This window comes from Corvus kubaryi, unplaced genomic scaffold (assembly GCF_017639235.1).
Source record: "Corvus kubaryi isolate FWS band 111438036 unplaced genomic scaffold, C.kubaryi_AGA036_p1.0 71, whole genome shotgun sequence".
NCBI lineage: Eukaryota > Metazoa > Chordata > Aves > Passeriformes > Corvidae > Corvus > Corvus kubaryi.
The window spans coordinates 5,617,018-5,635,253 of NW_024582059.1; the positions used below are offsets into that span (position 1 = coordinate 5,617,018).

Here is an 18,236-nt window from a genome sequence, read left to right on the forward strand (position 1 = left end):
GCGAGATGGAGGGCAGCGCGCTGCGCCGGCTCGTGTGCCGCGACGAGGCCGGGCCCGGCGGCGCCGCGCGGTGCCTGGTGCTGGACTGCCGCCCCTTCCTGGCGCACAGCGCCGGACACATCCGCGGGGCGCTCAACGTGCGCTGCAACACGATCGTGCGGCGGCGGGCCAAGGGCGCCGTGAGCCTGGAGCAGATCCTGCCGGCCGAGGGCGAGGTGCGGGCGCGGCTGCGGGCCGGGCTCTACGCCGCCGTCGTGGTGTACGACGAGCGCAGCCCGCGCGCGGAGGCCCTGCGCGAGGACAGCACCGTGGCGCTCGTGGTGCGCGCGCTCCGTCGCGACACGGCGCGCGCCGACATCCGGCTCCTGGCAGGTACCGGCGGGGGGGAGCGGGCGGCGGGGACACCGGGAATGACGGCGGGGACGTGGCCGCGGACAGCCGCCCCCGCTCGGCAATGCGGGTCCGGCCTCGCCGCGCCCCGGGCAGGGCGCTCCCTTCTCCCGCCTCCGGCGGTCCTGCCAGAAGTTGGGAGCCGGCGGGAGGGCTGGGGGGCCGCGCGCACCGGGGCTGGGCTGCCCGGAGCTGGGGTCCCGGGACGGTCGCAGCGCGGCCATCAGCCCCGTGCGTGGGTGCCCGGGCGGTCTTAGCCGGCTCAGGGGCATCGAGCGGGCCCCGTGCCCCTGCCTGGGACCTGGGGGACGTGAGCGTGTGGGGGGAAATCCCCCCACGCTTTGTTTGAGTTCATCCCCAGCCCCACGGTGCAGAGGAGGTGTTTGTGCAGGGTCAAATACCTGCTGTCACGCCGATGTCCCTTTGCAGCGGGCAGAAAACCCGGGGATACCTCTCTGCTCCTTTTGCGGCTACAGCAGGGATCAGGGCTTCCCCACTCTGCCGTGTATTAAATGAGAAGTTGTGCACATTTGGAGCTGCTGGTCCTGAGAATTGCCTTGAGATGATTTAGGGGCGGGGGATGCTCAGCTGGGGTTCCTGGGTGAGCTCTGTGGGGCTTTTTCTTTTTTGTTTACAGCCTGAGAGTCAATTTATTCCTTCGTTTACTTACAGCAGGGGTGAGGATGTGTATGCAGAGTAGCAAATCCATTAGGAGGCTTGATAGATGGAGGAACTAGCACTTCAGTTGTACTAGATACAGTAAAAGCAGCAGGAGCTGTTCCAAGGATGAGATACGATGTGCTGCTGCGGGAGTGCCTGCACAGCAAGGGCTCGCTCAGGAGCAGGCTCCTTCACCGTGAGCCAGCGTGGTGCTGGAGCCACGAATGTGGCAGGAAATGCTGCTCTGCTTCAAGGGTGGCCTTTGTCAGCTGGGAGCTTCTGGTGTCCCTGTGGTTCTCGTGGGAGGTTGGTTGGAATGGGAGCCTTTTTAAGGAACAGGCTCCAAGAGACTCAGTCTCGGCACTACAGTCTTCTTCCTTTTGTACCACAGAGCTACTAAAATAATCTTGCTCTTGTTCCTTGAGAGCTGCACTAACCCAGAGCTGTGCATGCCCAAATGCACATTTGTTGGGTGCAGGTCACAATGAAGATCCAGATGTGTTTTTGCAGGTCAGGCTGCTGCCAGGTTCCCTGTGAAACAGCCCTGCTGGGTGTTGCTTGGCAATGGGCACCTGCTCTGCCTGGCTCCTGTGCCGGGCAGGGTCGGCGTGTGCAGCCAGGAGCTGCTGGATGTGGTGCTTGGCTCACCGAGCATTAAATCTGATGAGAGTCATTGAAGAGAAACATTTGGAAAGGTCTCTTTCTTTTCCAAGAAACGCTCTTTCCAAGATGTTTCTGCCCATCACCCTGGGCAGCTTTTCCCTCTCATGGTGTGATGACCACTGGAGTGGAATGTAGTAGATCCAGGGATTTTTGGACCAGATCCCTGGAAGTTGTCTAACACGGGCTCTTGGTTTTGGATGCTCTTTCAAATCGAAGCAGTAGGACTGTAAAGGGATGTCAGGCCAGGGAAATGCAGCCTCTGCAAACTGTCCTGGCTGCGTGGGAGGGACAATGCAAATGCAGTGAGGCATCTGCACGGTTCTGCTTTAAGGTACGAGAGCCCTTCCTTTTGTAGGGGGAGGAAACCACAGAGGACACTGGGATGCTGGCAGTATCGGGCTCTAGCTGCCTAGGGATTCCGGGGTTGCTTGAGATGCTTGCATGCATTGGTCTTGGATATCTCCAGCCTTGTTCAGGGCAGTCTCAGAGCTGGATAAGAAAGATGTGTCCTGCTGCATGCTCTGGTAAGCTGAAATATGCAGGCTTAGATCCTGCAGTTGGTTTGAGTCTTCAGGAACCATCCTGGGAGTCAGGGCTTGGTCTAGCTGGAGTCCTGTGGTGATAGTAAAATACTTGATTTTCATTGATTTTGAGGCTCAAAGTCATCCTACAAGCATGTCACAGTTGTTGATTTGATTTGAATGAGAGAAGGAAATCTCACCAGAAGTGTTTATTGGCAGCCAACACTGAAGTTTCCCTGTCCTGGGAACTCAGTGGGGTTTGCTCTTGTTTTGCCTGCCATGACGAAGTCCTGACATCCCCTGTGCTTATTCCCCTGGCAGCAGGTCAAAGGGACAAGCTGCTCCATGTTCAGCTTGCACCTCTCTGAGGGCAGCTGGGCTGTGGGGTCAGCCTTGCTATACCTGACCAGAGCCAGGGCTTTCCTCATCTGTTGTTTCGGGAGCTCTGAGCTGGAGGGCCAAGCTGGGAAAGGGAGACCTGCCTGTGTTTTGTGACAAAATGAGGTATCAAGGGAAGATGAGACCAGAACAGTCTTTGGCCTTGGAGCAGCTTTTCCCATTTAAATAAATCCTCTTTTCATTGTCTCAGAGACCAACCTTGGCCTCAGTCTGGGGTTTTGGCCAGCAGTATGCAGGGGACTAAACCCTGGACCAGAGGCTTTGGGTGGCCAAGATCGTTGCACTTGGTGCTCTTGCTCCAAGGGAATGGTGGGGCCTCAGGGATTCCCCCCTTGCTGCCAGGAGCCGGACTGCTCCTCCTGGGGCAGAAGGCCACTCTCCATCGCTGTAGCATCATCTAGTGGCCAAGGGCATCTCTGGCTGCGCCGTTCTGAAGTCCTGTGAAAGCAGTCTGGGATAACACTTTGTGCCTCTCTTCTTGCAGGGGGCTATGAGCGCTTCTCCTCGGAGTATCCTGAATTCTGTGCAAAAACCAAGTCCCTGAGCAATGTGTCACCCCCCACCAGCGCTGAGCCCCTGGATTTGGGCTGCAGTTCCTGTGGGACCCCCTTTCATGACCAGGTATGTCTAGAAGCCCTAGTGCTTAGCTATTTTGACTGCCCTTCCAGCATTGCAACCTGCTCCGATGGGAGTCTCTCTGCTCTCCCTCAGCTGGGGCTTGTGGAGCTTCCTTTCCTCTCATGGGAGAGCATGGTGGTCCTCCTAATCCCAGGGTGTTTGTGTGCCCCAAAGAGTGGACAAGCCCAAATCCTGTTAACCCACACCTGCCTGTTTCTGAACAGGACAAAGAGAGGGAGAGGGAGGGCTTGAAGTAGGTTCAGCACCTCAGGAAGGCAGCTTCTGCTCCTTCTTCTGAGGGCCCTGGATCAGGTGCCAGGTTGCTGCACAGCTCAGTGTTTCCAAGCCATCTGGATGTGTGTCCTGCCTGCCGCAGTCCTCTGGTCAACCCCATATCTGTTGTTTTTCTCTGTAACAGGGTGGGCCTGTGGAAATTCTTCCCTTCCTCTACCTTGGCAGCGCCTACCACGCAGCCCGGCGGGACATGCTTGATGCACTGGGCATCACAGCCCTGCTGAACGTCTCCTCAGACTGCCCCAACCACTTCGAGGGGCACTACCAGTACAAGTGTATCCCTGTGGAGGATAACCACAAAGCTGACATCAGCTCCTGGTTCATGGAGGCAATTGAGTACATTGGTGAGTGCCTGTGCAGAGATGTTGTGTCCATTGGTGGGAGGGAGGTCAGCCCCCACCTGCAGGTTTGGTGAGGGGTTGGGCCCTGGTGGAAGGGTGTGGGTCTCATATCTCACCCCTGTTGCCCTCCAGACTCAGTGAAGGAGTGCTGTGGCCGGGTCCTGGTGCACTGCCAGGCTGGCATCTCCCGCTCAGCCACCATCTGCTTGGCTTACCTGATGATGAAGAAGCGCGTCAAGCTAGAGGAGGCCTTTGAGTTTGTCAAGCAGCGCCGGAGCATCATCTCCCCCAACTTCAGCTTCATGGGGCAGCTGCTGCAGTTCGAGTCGCAGGTGTTGGCCACTTCATACGCAGTGGAAGCCGTCAGCCCCTCGGGGACGCTGCGGGAGCGGGGCAAGGCCACCTCCACCCCCACCTCGCAGTTTGTCTTCAGCTTCCCCGTGTCTGTCGGTGTCCATGCCACCCCCAGCAGCCTCCCCTACCTGCACAGCCCCATCACCACGTCGCCCAGCTGTTAGCTCAGGGCCGAGGCCAGCCGGGCAGGTAGTGCCAGGCATGCAGGGGGCGTGGAGCCCTGTGATGTTAAGCAATAGTGCCGGACACTGCCATTCACCCTGGACTCGACATCTTTTTCGTAGAGAGATTTCTTACCTCATCTTGGTTTGTTTGCTTTTTATTGTTATGTTTTGAAAGCACGGAAGTTTTAAAAGCCACAAACCTTGACATTGTCCAGGCTCTTTTGGGGAGGAAAAAAAAATAGTATACTGGGTTTCCTCAAGTGCCTGGTCTTCATGTGTTTCCATCCCTATTTTACTGTCTTGTTTTATTACACCTCCCCTTCTCCCCATGTTTCTGCCCCCAGCTCATCAAGGCTGACAAGGGAGCATACCCCGTTTTTATTGTGCAGCAGCCTTCCCCCTTGCAGAGAAATCTCTGTGTGTGTGGTGGGTGCTGCTTACCTGAGCCAGATACACTTTGGACAAGCAGAACTGCAGGCAGGGCCTTGGGGCAAGCAGGAGTGATAGCACAGGGCTGCCTGCACTCAACCTCAGCCCTGCCAGTGGCTGGGGAGATGAGGCAGGAGCTGGTAGGCACCTGCCAAGTCACCAGCTGAGCCCATTCCAGTGGGGGAGAGCAATCTGTGTGGTTGGGAAGTGGTTCGGAGGGAGAGATGTAGTCTGAAATGCCTCTTTTCTTGCCTCTGTGGATCACTGGTTTCTACAAAACTTAGGTCCAATCTCCTGTGGCTTTAGGATGAGAAAGAAGGGGTGGGGGCAGCAGTCTGGGCTGCTTTTGATTGCTCTGTTCAGGTTCCTCTCCACCGGTCCCACTGCTGCTCTTCTTCCAAAGGCAGCAGGATGGGACAGGGGTGGGCTATAATGGAAGAGAGAAGCTGCAGGGTGGAGGACAGGCTGGCCCAGAGGTGTCATCCATCCAGCATTTTCAAGCTTCTCCCACCTCATGACCAGCCCTTTTCCTGTGCTGAGTCTTGTTCACCTGTGCAACATTTCTGCAGCTTTTGGTCCAAGCCTTGAAAATGCCTCATCTTCAACCCACCTGGAGCCTTATTTCCCACCCTACCTCTGTCCTTCTCTCCAGTCCAATCCAACACACAAGATGCCTGTGTGGCTGATGTACATATGTATGGTTTTGTTCTTCTTTTTTTTTTTTTTTCTAGAAATTAACTTTTTATTTATTGCCTGAGGGAGGGAGAAAACATTGTTTGGAGAAAATAAAAATAATAAAAACTGTTTTCAACAGTTCGGCTGGAGCAAATTTGTCCTAAGACCAAGACAGAACAGCAGGTTGTGCACACATTCCATTTTCACAGAGCAACTGTTAAAAATGTATTTATTGACTTTTAAACTATTACAAGTATTGCAGATCAGACATTTAGCCAAGCACATTTATAGATCAAACTCAGTTGTTACAGAGATGTTACCTAAAGTCCACCATGTAGGTAGGCTGAGAACCTGCCCATCGTCTTCAACTTTGAGAGAGAAGGTAAAAGAAGAAATAAATAAATGATATCCCAGCTCCAGGTAATTGGCAACTAAGAGAGGACACATACAGGGCTAGTTATGAAAACAAGTTACACAAAAGAAAGGTCTAGAAATTCAACCCCCAGCTACATTGCCATCAGGGTTGCCAGAGAAAGCAATTAGGAATGACAAAGCACAAGCTCATGGGACTGCAGCACAGAAAATCCCCATTTCAATTTCCAAAGCTGAAGCAAGTTCTGCAGATGTTAAGAAAGTGTCAAAATTATCTTAATAACAGAGACTCTAATAATCGAAATTAGTAATTAATGGGACCACCACTAGAACTTGCCACCAACAGGTTCAGCAAGACTGTTACATCAAAAACAGTCAGATAATGTCACTTGACAGGCATATGTGTCAGTGTAATGGAAATGCATCTGCTTCCCATGTCCCCTACAGATTCCCAGGCTCATTCACCTTGCTTCAGAGATTTTAACACACGTACAGTGTTCCCCAATCCCCTGGGTTTTACATCTACTCTGTGTTCAGACAGGTGGGAACACTGCCTCTCCATCTCTGCACACGTGTCCTGCCACTCTGAAAAACCAGGAGAACATGCTCTGGACTGCACCAGGCCACCACCACCAATGGATTCAAGCCTGTGGAGGTTCACAAGCCACTTGCTACATGAGACAAGAACTGAATCTGTGCTTTCCTGGGTCTTCCCTCTCTGGGCTTACAATGCTGCACAAAGACTCAGCTCAACAAAACTGAAGCATGCATTAGATGCACGTCACTTTAGACTTCTGAGCTAGACTTTCTGTAACAAAGCAGCATGGAAACAGAGAAATCCCACTGAAAAGAAATTCACACATTTCCTGACACTCAGCTTCTGAGAATGATTAGCAATGTTCAAACTAATCTGTTTTATGGCTGGACCCTTCTGCCCATCTTGGAAAAACCTGTTCAGGGCAATTTCTGTTAACAGTCCCATACGGAAATTGCAGGCAGTGCATGAACTGTGCAGAAACTCTGACGTCACTGCAGGGATTTTTTGAGATTTGCTACCTGCTTAAGCAGCTCTCACGGGCCCCACAGTGGCACAACATGTTTGCATCCCTCAGCACCTCACACATTCACAGGGAGGAGACACCTCCTCTAACCTACAATAAACAGTAGGAACAGCTGGTTTCCAGAGACAAGAAAGCGCCCTGGTCCAGGAGCTACTCCCTCCCCTGTACCACATGCCTTTTCTGTGTCTGCTGCCCATCAGAGCCAACACTGCAGAACATTTTGCAGGGTTTTCTTTTTGCCACAGTGTAGAATTTTCTTTTGGGGTACTCCCATAACAAACAAGCAAAGTTCAGGTCTGCAGGCAAAATAAATTCCTGCTACACAATGCAGTGGGATTCAATTGCATCACATGCGAACACTCGAAACAGAGGTTAGAAAACCAATAGTGACTGCAACATGGTGGAACTAGTAGAAGAGGTTTATAACAGTCTCTGTGGAGCTGGGATCAAACACAACTGGTAGATAAAAATGAGAAAATAAAATACACCTTATTAAGGTACTGTACTGTCTGCTTTTAATCCTAACAAAAGTTCTGTTGACAGCATTCAGACTGTAATGTCACTCTGCACCAGGTATCTAAGTCATCAGCCTCATGGAAACAGTTTCAGCAATGGAGGGCAGAACCCTCTCTCCTTTGTTAGATGGTGACTTTTCTTTCTGTTTTGCCTATTAAAGTTCTGTCACAAAACTACACAAAAGTTTCAAAATGCTGCCTCAAAGGGACACTGACAAAAATCAACAGGCCTGAGAGACACATTGTCCCTTGTGCCAGCAGACACCAAGTTCTGTCCCTGGTCTCCCAGCCCTGAGCATTCTTACATTCTCAGCTCCTGCTGTGCCTCCAGTGGTGATCCAATGCTGCATATGAGCATCCCAATATCATGGGACTGCTCTTCTCAGGAAGTCAAAAACTTCATTTCTCAGGAGGCAGCAACTGCCTGGTTATGGGGTCATGGCATTTTTAAGGTCCCATTGTAGTTAACTCCCCCAGCTAAAGCAGCAGCATCTGTACCGTTAACAACCTGCCAAATGCAGCTCTACCACCAAAACCACAACCAGGTTTTTCATGAGTAACTTTGATATTGATGGGCAGATCCTCACTTTGTTTTGAACTGTAAGAGGAGCTACAAAGACAACATATGCTACTCCTGCACAGGTTTCTACAACACACAGGTGCATCATCAGGCCTGGGTATTCCTCTGTGTCTGGCCACAAACGGATATGAGATCACGTCATTACGAGACAAAAACCACTGCAAAATGATTTCCTCACACAGCACCTTTACTCTGCACAGAACATCAGAAACATTAACACTGGCAGTTCAAAGATACTGGAAAGTAGAATCACAGAATATGCTGAGTTGGAAGGGACCCATCAGGATCATTTAGTTCAACTCCTGGCTCTGCACAAGATAGCCCCAAGAGTCACACCATGTGCCTGAGAGCATTGTCCAAACACTTCTTGAACTCTGTCAGGCTTGGTGCTGTGACCACTTCCCTGGGGAGCCTGTTCCAGTGCCCAGCCACCCTCTGGGGTAAAAAACCTTTTCCTTACATCCAACCTAAATCTCCCCTGACTCAGCTTCATGCTGTTTCCTCCAGTCTTGTTACCGGTCACAGGAGTGAAGATATTGGTACCTGCCCCTCACTTCCTCTCATGAGGACGTTGAAGACCCCAGTGAGGTCTCCCCTCAGTCTCCTCCAGGCTACTTTTATCCTCTAGAAGTTCCAGGCTGCAAAAGGATTCCAGACTAGCCATTAGTTCAACAAGCACATAGAAACAACAAGCAAGAACAGCATCTGGTGTGGACTCAGTGGGGTTTTACTTTTTAGATTTGTTCTTGTTTTTGAAAGATGTAAAGCTTTTAACTTTCATGCCCACATTAACCATTTTGCTCACCTAAGTAGCACAGCTGTTTCACCATTTAAAACTATGTCTAACTGGGGATGGAGAGCAGCACTCGCTCAGGCCACTATCTGAAACCCTAGTGCAGACAGGCACATCCCCTCACTGCATTATTAACTAAATGAAAAACAAACCCCAAACTTAAATGGCGAATACAAAGCTTCAAAGCCTAGTGGTGATCTTTGCAATCCTAACACCATGAAACAAGTAGCCAAAATACAAGCACCCAATTTTATCAATGAAATTTGTTTAAAAGGACAACTTAGGCTAGAGCCTGCATGGAACTTCAAAGCTACATAGTTAATCAGGTCACAGAATGAAGCGAGAACCATATATCCACTGTCAGCTCAAGAAAAGTAAAACTCAGAGTTCAAGTTCTGTTGGAGTATTGCTATTTCTAAGGTTTTCTTTAGAGATATTACAAACAGATGATGTTCAGGTAGCCATATTGCATCAAATGACTGATTTTACAGTGGGTAAAATTTCTTGTGAGGATGACTTGCTTCAACATTAATGCCTTAATGTTAAAAACAAAAATGTTGTGTTTAATGCTGAAAGTGAAAAGGTCTTCAGGTTTAAGTGTGTTTTACCCAAACATGTTAGCAAAATCCCACTTGTGGGGAGCACGTATATTTTTATGAAATAAAAGCACACTATTCTGTTGCTTCCTTGCTTTAAGGGGGATAAAACCTGAATGCATGAACTGGATCATCAGATAGTGCTGGTTGATAGGGAAATGCACAGCGTGTTGTGTCCAAAGGAACATTTTTTCCTCCAGTTGTTACATGGGCAACACTGAAGCACATTTCCTGGCATTGGTTGTTAGGAAAAAAATTAACAGGTCTTGATCTTCAACCTTCTCTGAAACTGTAAAACACTACAAAAAAGAAACAGTTTCTACTTTTGTTAAATCCATATCCACCATGAGGGGGACTTTTGAAACTGTCTGATGCTGTGCTATGCAATGCTTAAAAACAACTTTCTCCTACCCAGCAAAATAAACCTGGGAATTTGGGAAGAAGGGTATTAAGTGAATAAATCCTAGCTTTGTACTCTGGTATACCTGCAAACAAATCCGCTTGCCAAACGATACTTTAAAATTTTGTTCTCATCAAAATGTAAAATTGATATTTAAAAAAATTATTACTTTTGTAAATCCCTTAAGCTCTTCAACTGTGATGTCACACACCAAGATGTGACAGGAAACTGCTGTAGTACACTCTCCCTGACCAGCCTGAAACCCATTTACGGGGTCTCATCTTACAGAGGGACATGAACTAGATATGCCCTCCTGTATGAAATCTTCTGACTTTTCACCTGCTTCTCCCAGCAAAACCATACACTGCTGTAACTGGAGAACATTTCACAAGCTGCATGTACTTAACAGGAGCCTTATAAAATGTTCTTTTAGAGATGCCAGCAGAGGACATGGATCTGTTTCATGAAGTCCTTCCAAGCACAAGAGCTGGTTTTACCCTTGCAAACTCTTCCCAGGGCTTCCCCCAGAAAACTCACACAGACAAAGCAGCAAACTGACATGGTTTGTTTCCACTCTAAAGTTACACTCACTCATGTTATCGTTTGCTCAGAGGTGTGGAAAAAACCCCCTATATCGAAGAACTTGACCTAGTCCCTCCTCAGATGAAATTTATATTGCATTGTTAATGATTTTAGTCGACTTGACTTTGTGCAAAATATCTTCAAGAAGGTTCTGGCTCAACTTCAGAATATAAAAGGAGAATAAATAGGATCTCTTGAAAACAGGAAATGAATGGTGTATGCTGAAAAAAAAAAGATGGGCTTAATGCAATTTATCTGCAAATAAAATAACTAGAAAAGTAGTGTCTGAAATTTTAGCATGTGAGATGGCACCAATAAAGACTTCCGTTTGCACAATAATGTTCCCAAGGTCTAGATCAAAACAGTATTATTTTATACATGGTAACTGCAGAGACTAGGAGCCTGAGATATGTTATTAAAAGGCAGTCCCTTGTAAACTTTCCTCAAGAGGAACAGTAGCAGTCGAGTATGCAAGAGTTACTCATACCATATTCATCAAGACAGCAATGCTTTATAGAAGACATACAGCTTATTTCCAGGTTGTTAAGAATTTTATGTGATACTGATTTTCTGAAACACGTATCCATCCAGTCCAAGATTGAAGTCACATCCTTCTTCACTGCTCTGAAGCTACTAGGTCTTTTGTTCTGCTGCTGTTGCTGTCTGTGAGGGAGCTTCTGGTTTCACAATCTGGTATGTAATGAGATATTCTGGGTATGCCTGAAAGTAAAGTAAGAAAAAAACGCCTGGTTTATACAAGGGTAACTCAGCAAGTTCCAGTTTTTGCATTTAACTAAACAGTGACCAGGAAGGACAGCACAAGAATCAGTTCTATGTTCACAGCATGCAAGAAAAAAAAGGATTTCAAACCTAGCCAGCACTAAGTAGAACTGCTTACACCTTGTACTTAACACCTTGGTTAATGCACTAATAGAAAGAAAGATGTTTTTTCCATACAGACACTGCCAGAAATTGTGTGCAACAGGAATTCAGAGTTACTCCCCTTGTTAGTTAATCCTACAAATTGGTCAGTACCTGTTAAGTTACTCAAAAATCTCAGATGACTGATAAAGCCTGACCTCAAAAGGGTCAGTAACTTGTCATGTAACCTGCAAATGCCTTTACTGGCAGTAGAATACTTGGCCCACTCAAAGCACATAACCCAGTCAGTCATCTGTCCATCCATCCAGTGTTTCCTGAAGACAGCTGGTAGCCAGTTCAGTCCCAGAACAAAGCTAAAGTTGACAGAGGTCAGAGCCCCATTCAGAGGAACCTTGATAGATGAGAGGAAACTGGGCCTACAGAGGCCTCATGTAATCCAGCAAGGGCAAAAGCATCTGAGATGAATTCCTTGTAACACTGCAGGTTGAGAAGCCACTCAGCTGAAAAGGTGATGCGGTCCCTGGGTGACAGCAAGCTAAAGCAGAATCCATAGTGTGTCCCAGCAGCAATAAAGGCTACAAGCAGCCTGCGGTAAATCATCAGGTGTAGCAGCAACTGCTGTTTATTCAGTACTCATGTGACCACATCTAGAAAACTGCATTATTTTAGGTCCTCCAATACAAGAAGGATGCCAACAAGCTGAACCCAAGTTCAGCAAAGGACCAATAAGTCAGGGGAGAAAGCACAGGATAAAGAAGAAGAGGCTGAGAGAGATGGGCTTGTTTGGTTCAGAAAAGAGAAGGCTTTGTGGGACCTCATAGCAATCTTGCATTATGTATGGAAGGCTACTGAGAAAACAGAGCCAGACTCTCTTCTGTGATGCACAGCAGGAGAATGAGATTAATTAAAACAGGGAAGCTTTCTGTTGGATACAAAGGAAATACTATTTTACTCTGAGGATAAGTAATCAAAGGAACAAGCTGCTGCAGGAGGCTGTGAAACACCATTCGCTGAGGCCTCCAAGACTCGCCTGGTCAAACAAAGCCCTCAGCAACCTGGCCTGGATTCAACATGAACAAGAGGCTGGCCTATGTGACCTCTCCAAGATTCCTTTGAACCTAAATTTATTATATAATCTTATTTTAGAATCACAGAATGGTTTGGACATGAGGGATCTTTACAGATCATCTGGTTTGAGGCCCCCTGCTATAGGCAAGGACACTTTCCACTAGACTGAGTTGCTCAACACCCCATCCAGCCTGGCCTTGAAAACTTCCCAGCATGGAGCATCCAAAGCTTCTCTCAGCAACCTCTTCTAGGACCTCCTTACCTTCTGAATAAACAATTTCTTCCTAACATCTAATCTAAATCTCTCATCTTTTAGTTATAAACTGTTTCCTCCCCATGTCCTATTACTATGTGCCTGTGTAAAAAGTTGCTCTCCCTCTTTTTTATAAGCCCCCTTTACACACTGCAAGGCTGCTATAAGGTCTCCCTGCAGCCTTCTCCAGGCAGAACAATTCCAATTCTCTCAGCCTTTCCTCATAGGAGAGGTGCTTCATCCCTCTGATCATGTTTGTGGCCCTCTTCTGGACCCACTCTCTGTCCTTCCTGTGATGAGGACCCCACAGCTGGATGCGGCATTCCCGATGGGGTCTTAGGAGGGCAGAGTAGAGGGGAAGAACCACCTCCCCTTGACCTGCTGGCCACTCCTCTTTTGATGCAGTCCAGGATGTGGTTGGTTCTCTGGGCTGCAAGCACGCACTGTTGGCTCATGTCCAGCTTTTTGCCATCAGGACATCCACATCCTTCTCCACAGGGCTGCACCCAATGAGTTCATTTCCCAGTCTGTACTCAGGTCTGGGATTGCCCTGCAATTGCCAAGTGCAGCATCTTGCACTTGGCCTTGTTGAACCTCATGAAGTTTTTGTGGGCCCACTTCTCAAGCATGTCCAGGTCCCCCTAGATGGCATCCCATCTTTCCATTGTGTCAACTGCACCACTCAGCCTCCTGTCATCTGCAGACTTGCTGGGAGTTCACTCCATTACACTGTTTGTGTCACTGAGAGAGATATTAAAGATCAATGGTCCCAAGACAGAGCCCTGAGGGACACCTCCATCATGAGCCTCCACCTGGACACTACTGACCACAACTCTCTGCCTGTGTCCATCCAGCCAATTCCTTATCCTCCAAACAGTCTACCCTTCAAAGCTGGAGACAAGGATGTCATGTGGGACATGACAAGTAGATGACATCGGTCCATCTTCCCTTGTCAACCATCACTGTCACTCTATCACAGAAGGTCACTTGACTGGTCAGGCACAATCTATGCTGACAGAAGCTGTGCTGGCTGTCTTGAATCACCTCCTGGTCTTGCATGTGCCTTCCATGAGGATCTGTTCCACGATCTTCCGAGGCACAGAGGTGAGGCTCACCTATATGTAGCTCCCTTGTGTCTACTTTTCTCCCCTTTTAAAAAATACGAGTTATGTTTCCCTTTTTCCAGTCACTGAAGTTCCTGCCTGACTGCCATGACTTTTCAAGTATCACAGAGCCACAGAATATTCGGAGTTGGAAGGGACCTGCAAGGATCATCAAGTCCAGCTCTTAAATGAATGGCCCATACAGGGATCAAACCCATGATCTTGGAATTATTAGCAGCATGCTCCAACCAACCGAGATGGTCTCAGGGTACGATGGAGAGTGGCTTGGCAACACCATCAGCCAGCTCCCTCAGGACCTGCGATGTTTGTCATCAGGGCCCACAGACTCGTGATTATTCAGTTTCATCAGGTGATCTGGGAGCCACCCACGGTATTAAGCAAAACACTTTTCCAGAGTCAGGGTCTAGCTGAGTTATTCAGATTAAAAATCAACTTTTGAAGATTTCTGTGCTATTCCAGCTGCCATTTAAGGGTAATCTCTGTCATTGCTGGGAAGCTACAGGTAAAAAGCCCAGAATCCTCAAGATATACCAGAGCCCCAGAAATGCATGTGACCTTGATACTGCAGTAATGCCAGTAAAATGCAATGGGAGAAAGAGAGTTAACTGAGAAAAACTACAATTCTTAACAGACTCCATCAGTGCTGCATAGGGGGAATTAGGCAATTCTGCACGGTATAAATCAGAGCAGATCAGTGGACAGGAGTAGCATTTGCTGTCTAGATACAGTTCACTGCTTATTTCCCCGTTTAAATGGGAAAAAAAAACCCGAACACCTAATCAGCAGGGTTATCAAAGCACACTTGGTCTGGAAACCAGCCACACCCCAGCTCCAGCTCCAAGCTCTGTCCTTCCATAAAGCCAGTCCTCGCTGACCCACCTACCTGCTCTCCTCTGTAGATAACATACTCGGCGTATGCAAGTCCATTCACGCTTGGCCTGCCGATAACAGAATGGTGCCCGGGAGGGGCATGAGCCATTTTCATTGTGCTGAACTGAAGAAAGGATTTTCCAAGGGTCACTCTACAGAAGAGCATTTGTCTAAAATGAATGAAGAGAATATAAACATCTTACTAGGAGTCGAGTGCTTCCAGAATTATTTCAGTCTTTTGAGTTTATTTAATTATAATTAATTTCTCAAGGCTTTTTTAGAGAAACACTTTTAGAAATCAGTTCTAAGACTGTATAAAACCTGCCACAAAAAATCTTTTGTGACACACAGAAGGGAGAACACACAGTTTGTTTAGCCCTCACATGGAGGCCTGTTCTAGTTCATTTTATATATATATATATGTAAAGCTGTTGAAAGAAGCTGAAACTCTGTGTTCCTACCAGCAGGGACTGGACAGGTGTCAAAGTGTGAGAAACACATTGATCTACTCCAGCACGAAACAAAGCTGTGATTAAGTCCTGTTCACTACCTCCAAAATTATCTGATCCACAGTACAACAAAGTACTGCTGACCACCACTTTGCACTGCAGTTTTGTCCTGAGAGTGCCTGGAGTTTAATTGCTATTTTCCCCTGACTCTTCATTTTCAAACTTGCTGTTTCAAGCCTCCTTCCTGAGCAACAGCTCATTTTGATTTATACTCACTGCACTCTTAGATGTAATTTTTGACCTTCCTGTGGGACTTGCTGCATTTATATTCATTTTTGTTCAGCCCTGACAAACAGAAAACTGCATTTTTCCTGCCACGACCAAGCTCAAGTGGCCTTCCTTTCCCTGCAGGTCACCCTGTGCCAGGATCATAAAAAGCAGGACAGCCAGAATTACGTGCAGGGAACTCTGCTGGGTCCATACCTGTGGCAGATGTAACAAGACCTGTCTTTGTGCGTCGGACAGCCTGTTCCTCCCCCTATTCCGTACACATATTGGTTGCTTTTTGAGGAGTTCTCAGCAAAGTAAATTCCAGCTCCAAACATCCCTCCAATGTATGCATGCCTTTCATCAAATCCTTTGTGAATGATAGCATTAATAAAAGGAGACCCTAGAACAGTGACACAAAAAGACACATACTTGTTAAGTTGTATAGTAATACAAGACTCAATGTCAAGAGGAGTTTATCTGCCTCAAATAGACCATTAAATACCAGAAAGTGTGCTCAGTCAGCTGGAAGGGGGCGATACCCAGCAGGATGCTGTGATGTGTGGGATTTATCATTATATACCAAAATCCCACGTGTGACTCATTTCTTACTCATTTCACAGATCTCATTAAATGGCTTCCCCCCACTCACATTTCGGTGCAATTTATCTTGTCAATGCACACCTTCTCTACACAGTCAGTACTGGTTAAGGTGGGGCAAGGTGTCAGGACAATCATACCCAAAACCAATTTCCTACACAGAATCACAGAAGAATCTAGGGCAGAAGGACCTTCAGGCAATTGTCATTTGTAGGCATTTCTAGAGAAATCTTGCTGAAACTCATGGCTGGTTTTGATTCCTTTCCCTGATGCTTGCCTGAAGCACCAGGGTAAAACGCTTTTACTGCGTGCTGCTCCCCCCATTTAGAAGACACCATGTCTTTCTCACAGCAATGTAACATCATCCCAGCAGCTTTACTGAAAATGACTAAGATAGGGCTTAGCAAAAAACCTTCCTTTTTCTTAAAAAACCAAAACATAACAAAATTATTTCTTACCTAGTGCAGCTTTTAGGATTGCAGCAACTACACAGAGTAACTCCACCACTGCCACACCCCCAATGTACCCCCTGCATTTCTAGTGCAGAAACACAATTACTTGCACAGGATGGTGACACAGCAACAATAACATTGCCTGTGGGTCCTTGCAAGGTTTGGGGTTTTTTGTTAAAAACCAATACGTACAAAGAGACACGACTTCCTTACCGTGAAACAACATGCGCTCATTGTGATGATTATGATTCTCCTCTGAGACCTCCTTCTGTCTGTGACAGAATCTCTCCCGCAACTTCTTGTTCACTACCTTTTGAATCTGCAGCAGAACAACAGATCCAACCACGCTGTCACCATAACATTTCAATCTCTCACAGGTATTTGAATTGCAATTGAAATGAAATAGAGTTTCACCGAGTTCACATTAATTTGACAGTGAAACTGACAGCAAGACACATGAATGCTATAAAGAACCCCATGGCTGTTCTGCACGCAAGGCTGAAGTCTCTCAAACAGCTCTGCAGCACACACTTACAAATGGTTAAAACTACTGTGAAACTGCAGCCTAAGTTTTCAGGTTTAAGGACAACTTTCAGGCTTCTTCTCTCAGAACCTGCAACACCACAAAGAACTACAAACTGTCTGGAACTCCTTCCCTCTCTGCTTTGAGCTCTGTTGACCAATCTTGTCTAGCTCTTTGAAACTTGCTGTCTAGTTTAGGTTTATTTTTTATGAAAAGAACCATCTTTTGAGGGGAAAAAAAAGGAGATGTGCTGTTTAATCTATCTGTATCATTTCAGCCACATGCTCTAATACCAGTGGTTTCTGTAAAGGACTTCACCTTCAGTTTGGGAGTAGGATGGAAGCAGAGTTTTACTTCAGGATGCATGATCTATTGGATCAAGCTGCAAAGGCTCTGCACAGGCTTACTTCTCAAAGAGACAGGCAGCACAGGTTTGCTGGAGCTCAGAAACCAAGTTCTGTTCTGATTTCCAAGAAACCAGAAACTGTACTTTCCCTCAGAAAGACAATACTATTTTCTGGAATGCCACGGCTTGTAAAAGGTATTTTTCTAGTTGGTAAGGGCAAAGGAGGTGGTGTCAGTCTGGGAAGTTGCATAGGGAGATAGAAACTTCTTATCAGAAGTCATGATCATCCTTTCACACCCTCCCTAATATCCTTTAAAAAGGTAAGAAAAGACTACACTGAGGAAAAAAAAAATCTGTGTTGCAAGGGTCAAATACAGAAGTTATAGGCCTCTGAAATTCAATCAGGTTCTTCACCACATCTGTCTTCAACATCAGTTCTTCTTTAGGAGCCCAAGCAGACACTTCTCCCTCATTCCCTGTGCACAGCATGCATTCATTTTAGCACTTGCATTAACTCTGTTCCTGAATACCATTTCAACAAAGAACTTTAAATGTAAAAGGGCAAACCACTAAACTGATTCTGCCTGCTGGCATAAATACTAACGTACTTTACCACATAAAACTGAGAGGTTTTGAAACTTACCCTGATGACATTGTACCTGTTGAAGATCCCACCAGCATTTCCACCATCCCGATGCTCCCGGATTGTACTTTGCATCTACATAAAAAACCAAAACTGAAAGTTCAGCACATAAACCTTGCTAGCAAGGCAAAGTATCCATGTAGTGTCTCAGTATATCACTGGCAACAACAGACAATCTTGATGGAAAATGAATTAAAAGGTGTACAAAAAAAAGTCATCTCAATTTTAAACTGCATTATACCCTAATTTCTCAAGCACCCAACACGTTATGCTGTTCCACAGCAGGGAAGCTGGATGATGCAATTATCCGATTGATGCCATGAAGATTTTTGCCTTTTCTTTTATACCCCTG

At 47.1% G+C, this 18,236-nt stretch overlaps 2 protein-coding genes across 3 annotated transcripts in view; one reads left to right on the plus strand and one right to left on the minus strand.

The window, feature by feature from the left end:
* Nucleotides 1-5,891, plus strand: part of LOC121674846 (dual specificity protein phosphatase 4) — a 9,353-nt gene extending 3,462 nt beyond the window's left edge. Inside the window, exons 1-4 of one of the 2 annotated variants that reach the window (XM_042049595.1) lie at nt 6-372; nt 3,118-3,254; nt 3,670-3,889; nt 4,019-5,891. In XM_042049595.1, coding sequence (XP_041905529.1) covers nt 6-372; nt 3,118-3,254; nt 3,670-3,889; nt 4,019-4,404 — 1,110 coding nt within the window. In that variant the 3' untranslated portion in view covers nt 4,405-5,891. Of the gene's footprint in view, nt 1-5; nt 373-3,117; nt 3,255-3,669; nt 3,890-4,018 lie in introns of those variants that run through there. The other variant, XM_042049596.1, reaches the window with a different exon arrangement.
* The window catches only part of TNKS (tankyrase), a 140,098-nt gene continuing 127,582 nt past the window's right edge, over nt 5,721-18,236 (minus strand). Inside the window, exons 23-27 of the mRNA XM_042049594.1 lie at nt 17,885-17,959; nt 16,586-16,691; nt 15,537-15,723; nt 14,618-14,774; nt 5,721-11,127 (exon numbers count right to left, since the gene is read on the minus strand). Of these exons, the coding sequence (XP_041905528.1) occupies nt 11,041-11,127; nt 14,618-14,774; nt 15,537-15,723; nt 16,586-16,691; nt 17,885-17,959 (612 nt within the window). The 3' untranslated portion in view covers nt 5,721-11,040. The remainder of the gene's footprint in view (nt 11,128-14,617; nt 14,775-15,536; nt 15,724-16,585; nt 16,692-17,884; nt 17,960-18,236) is intronic.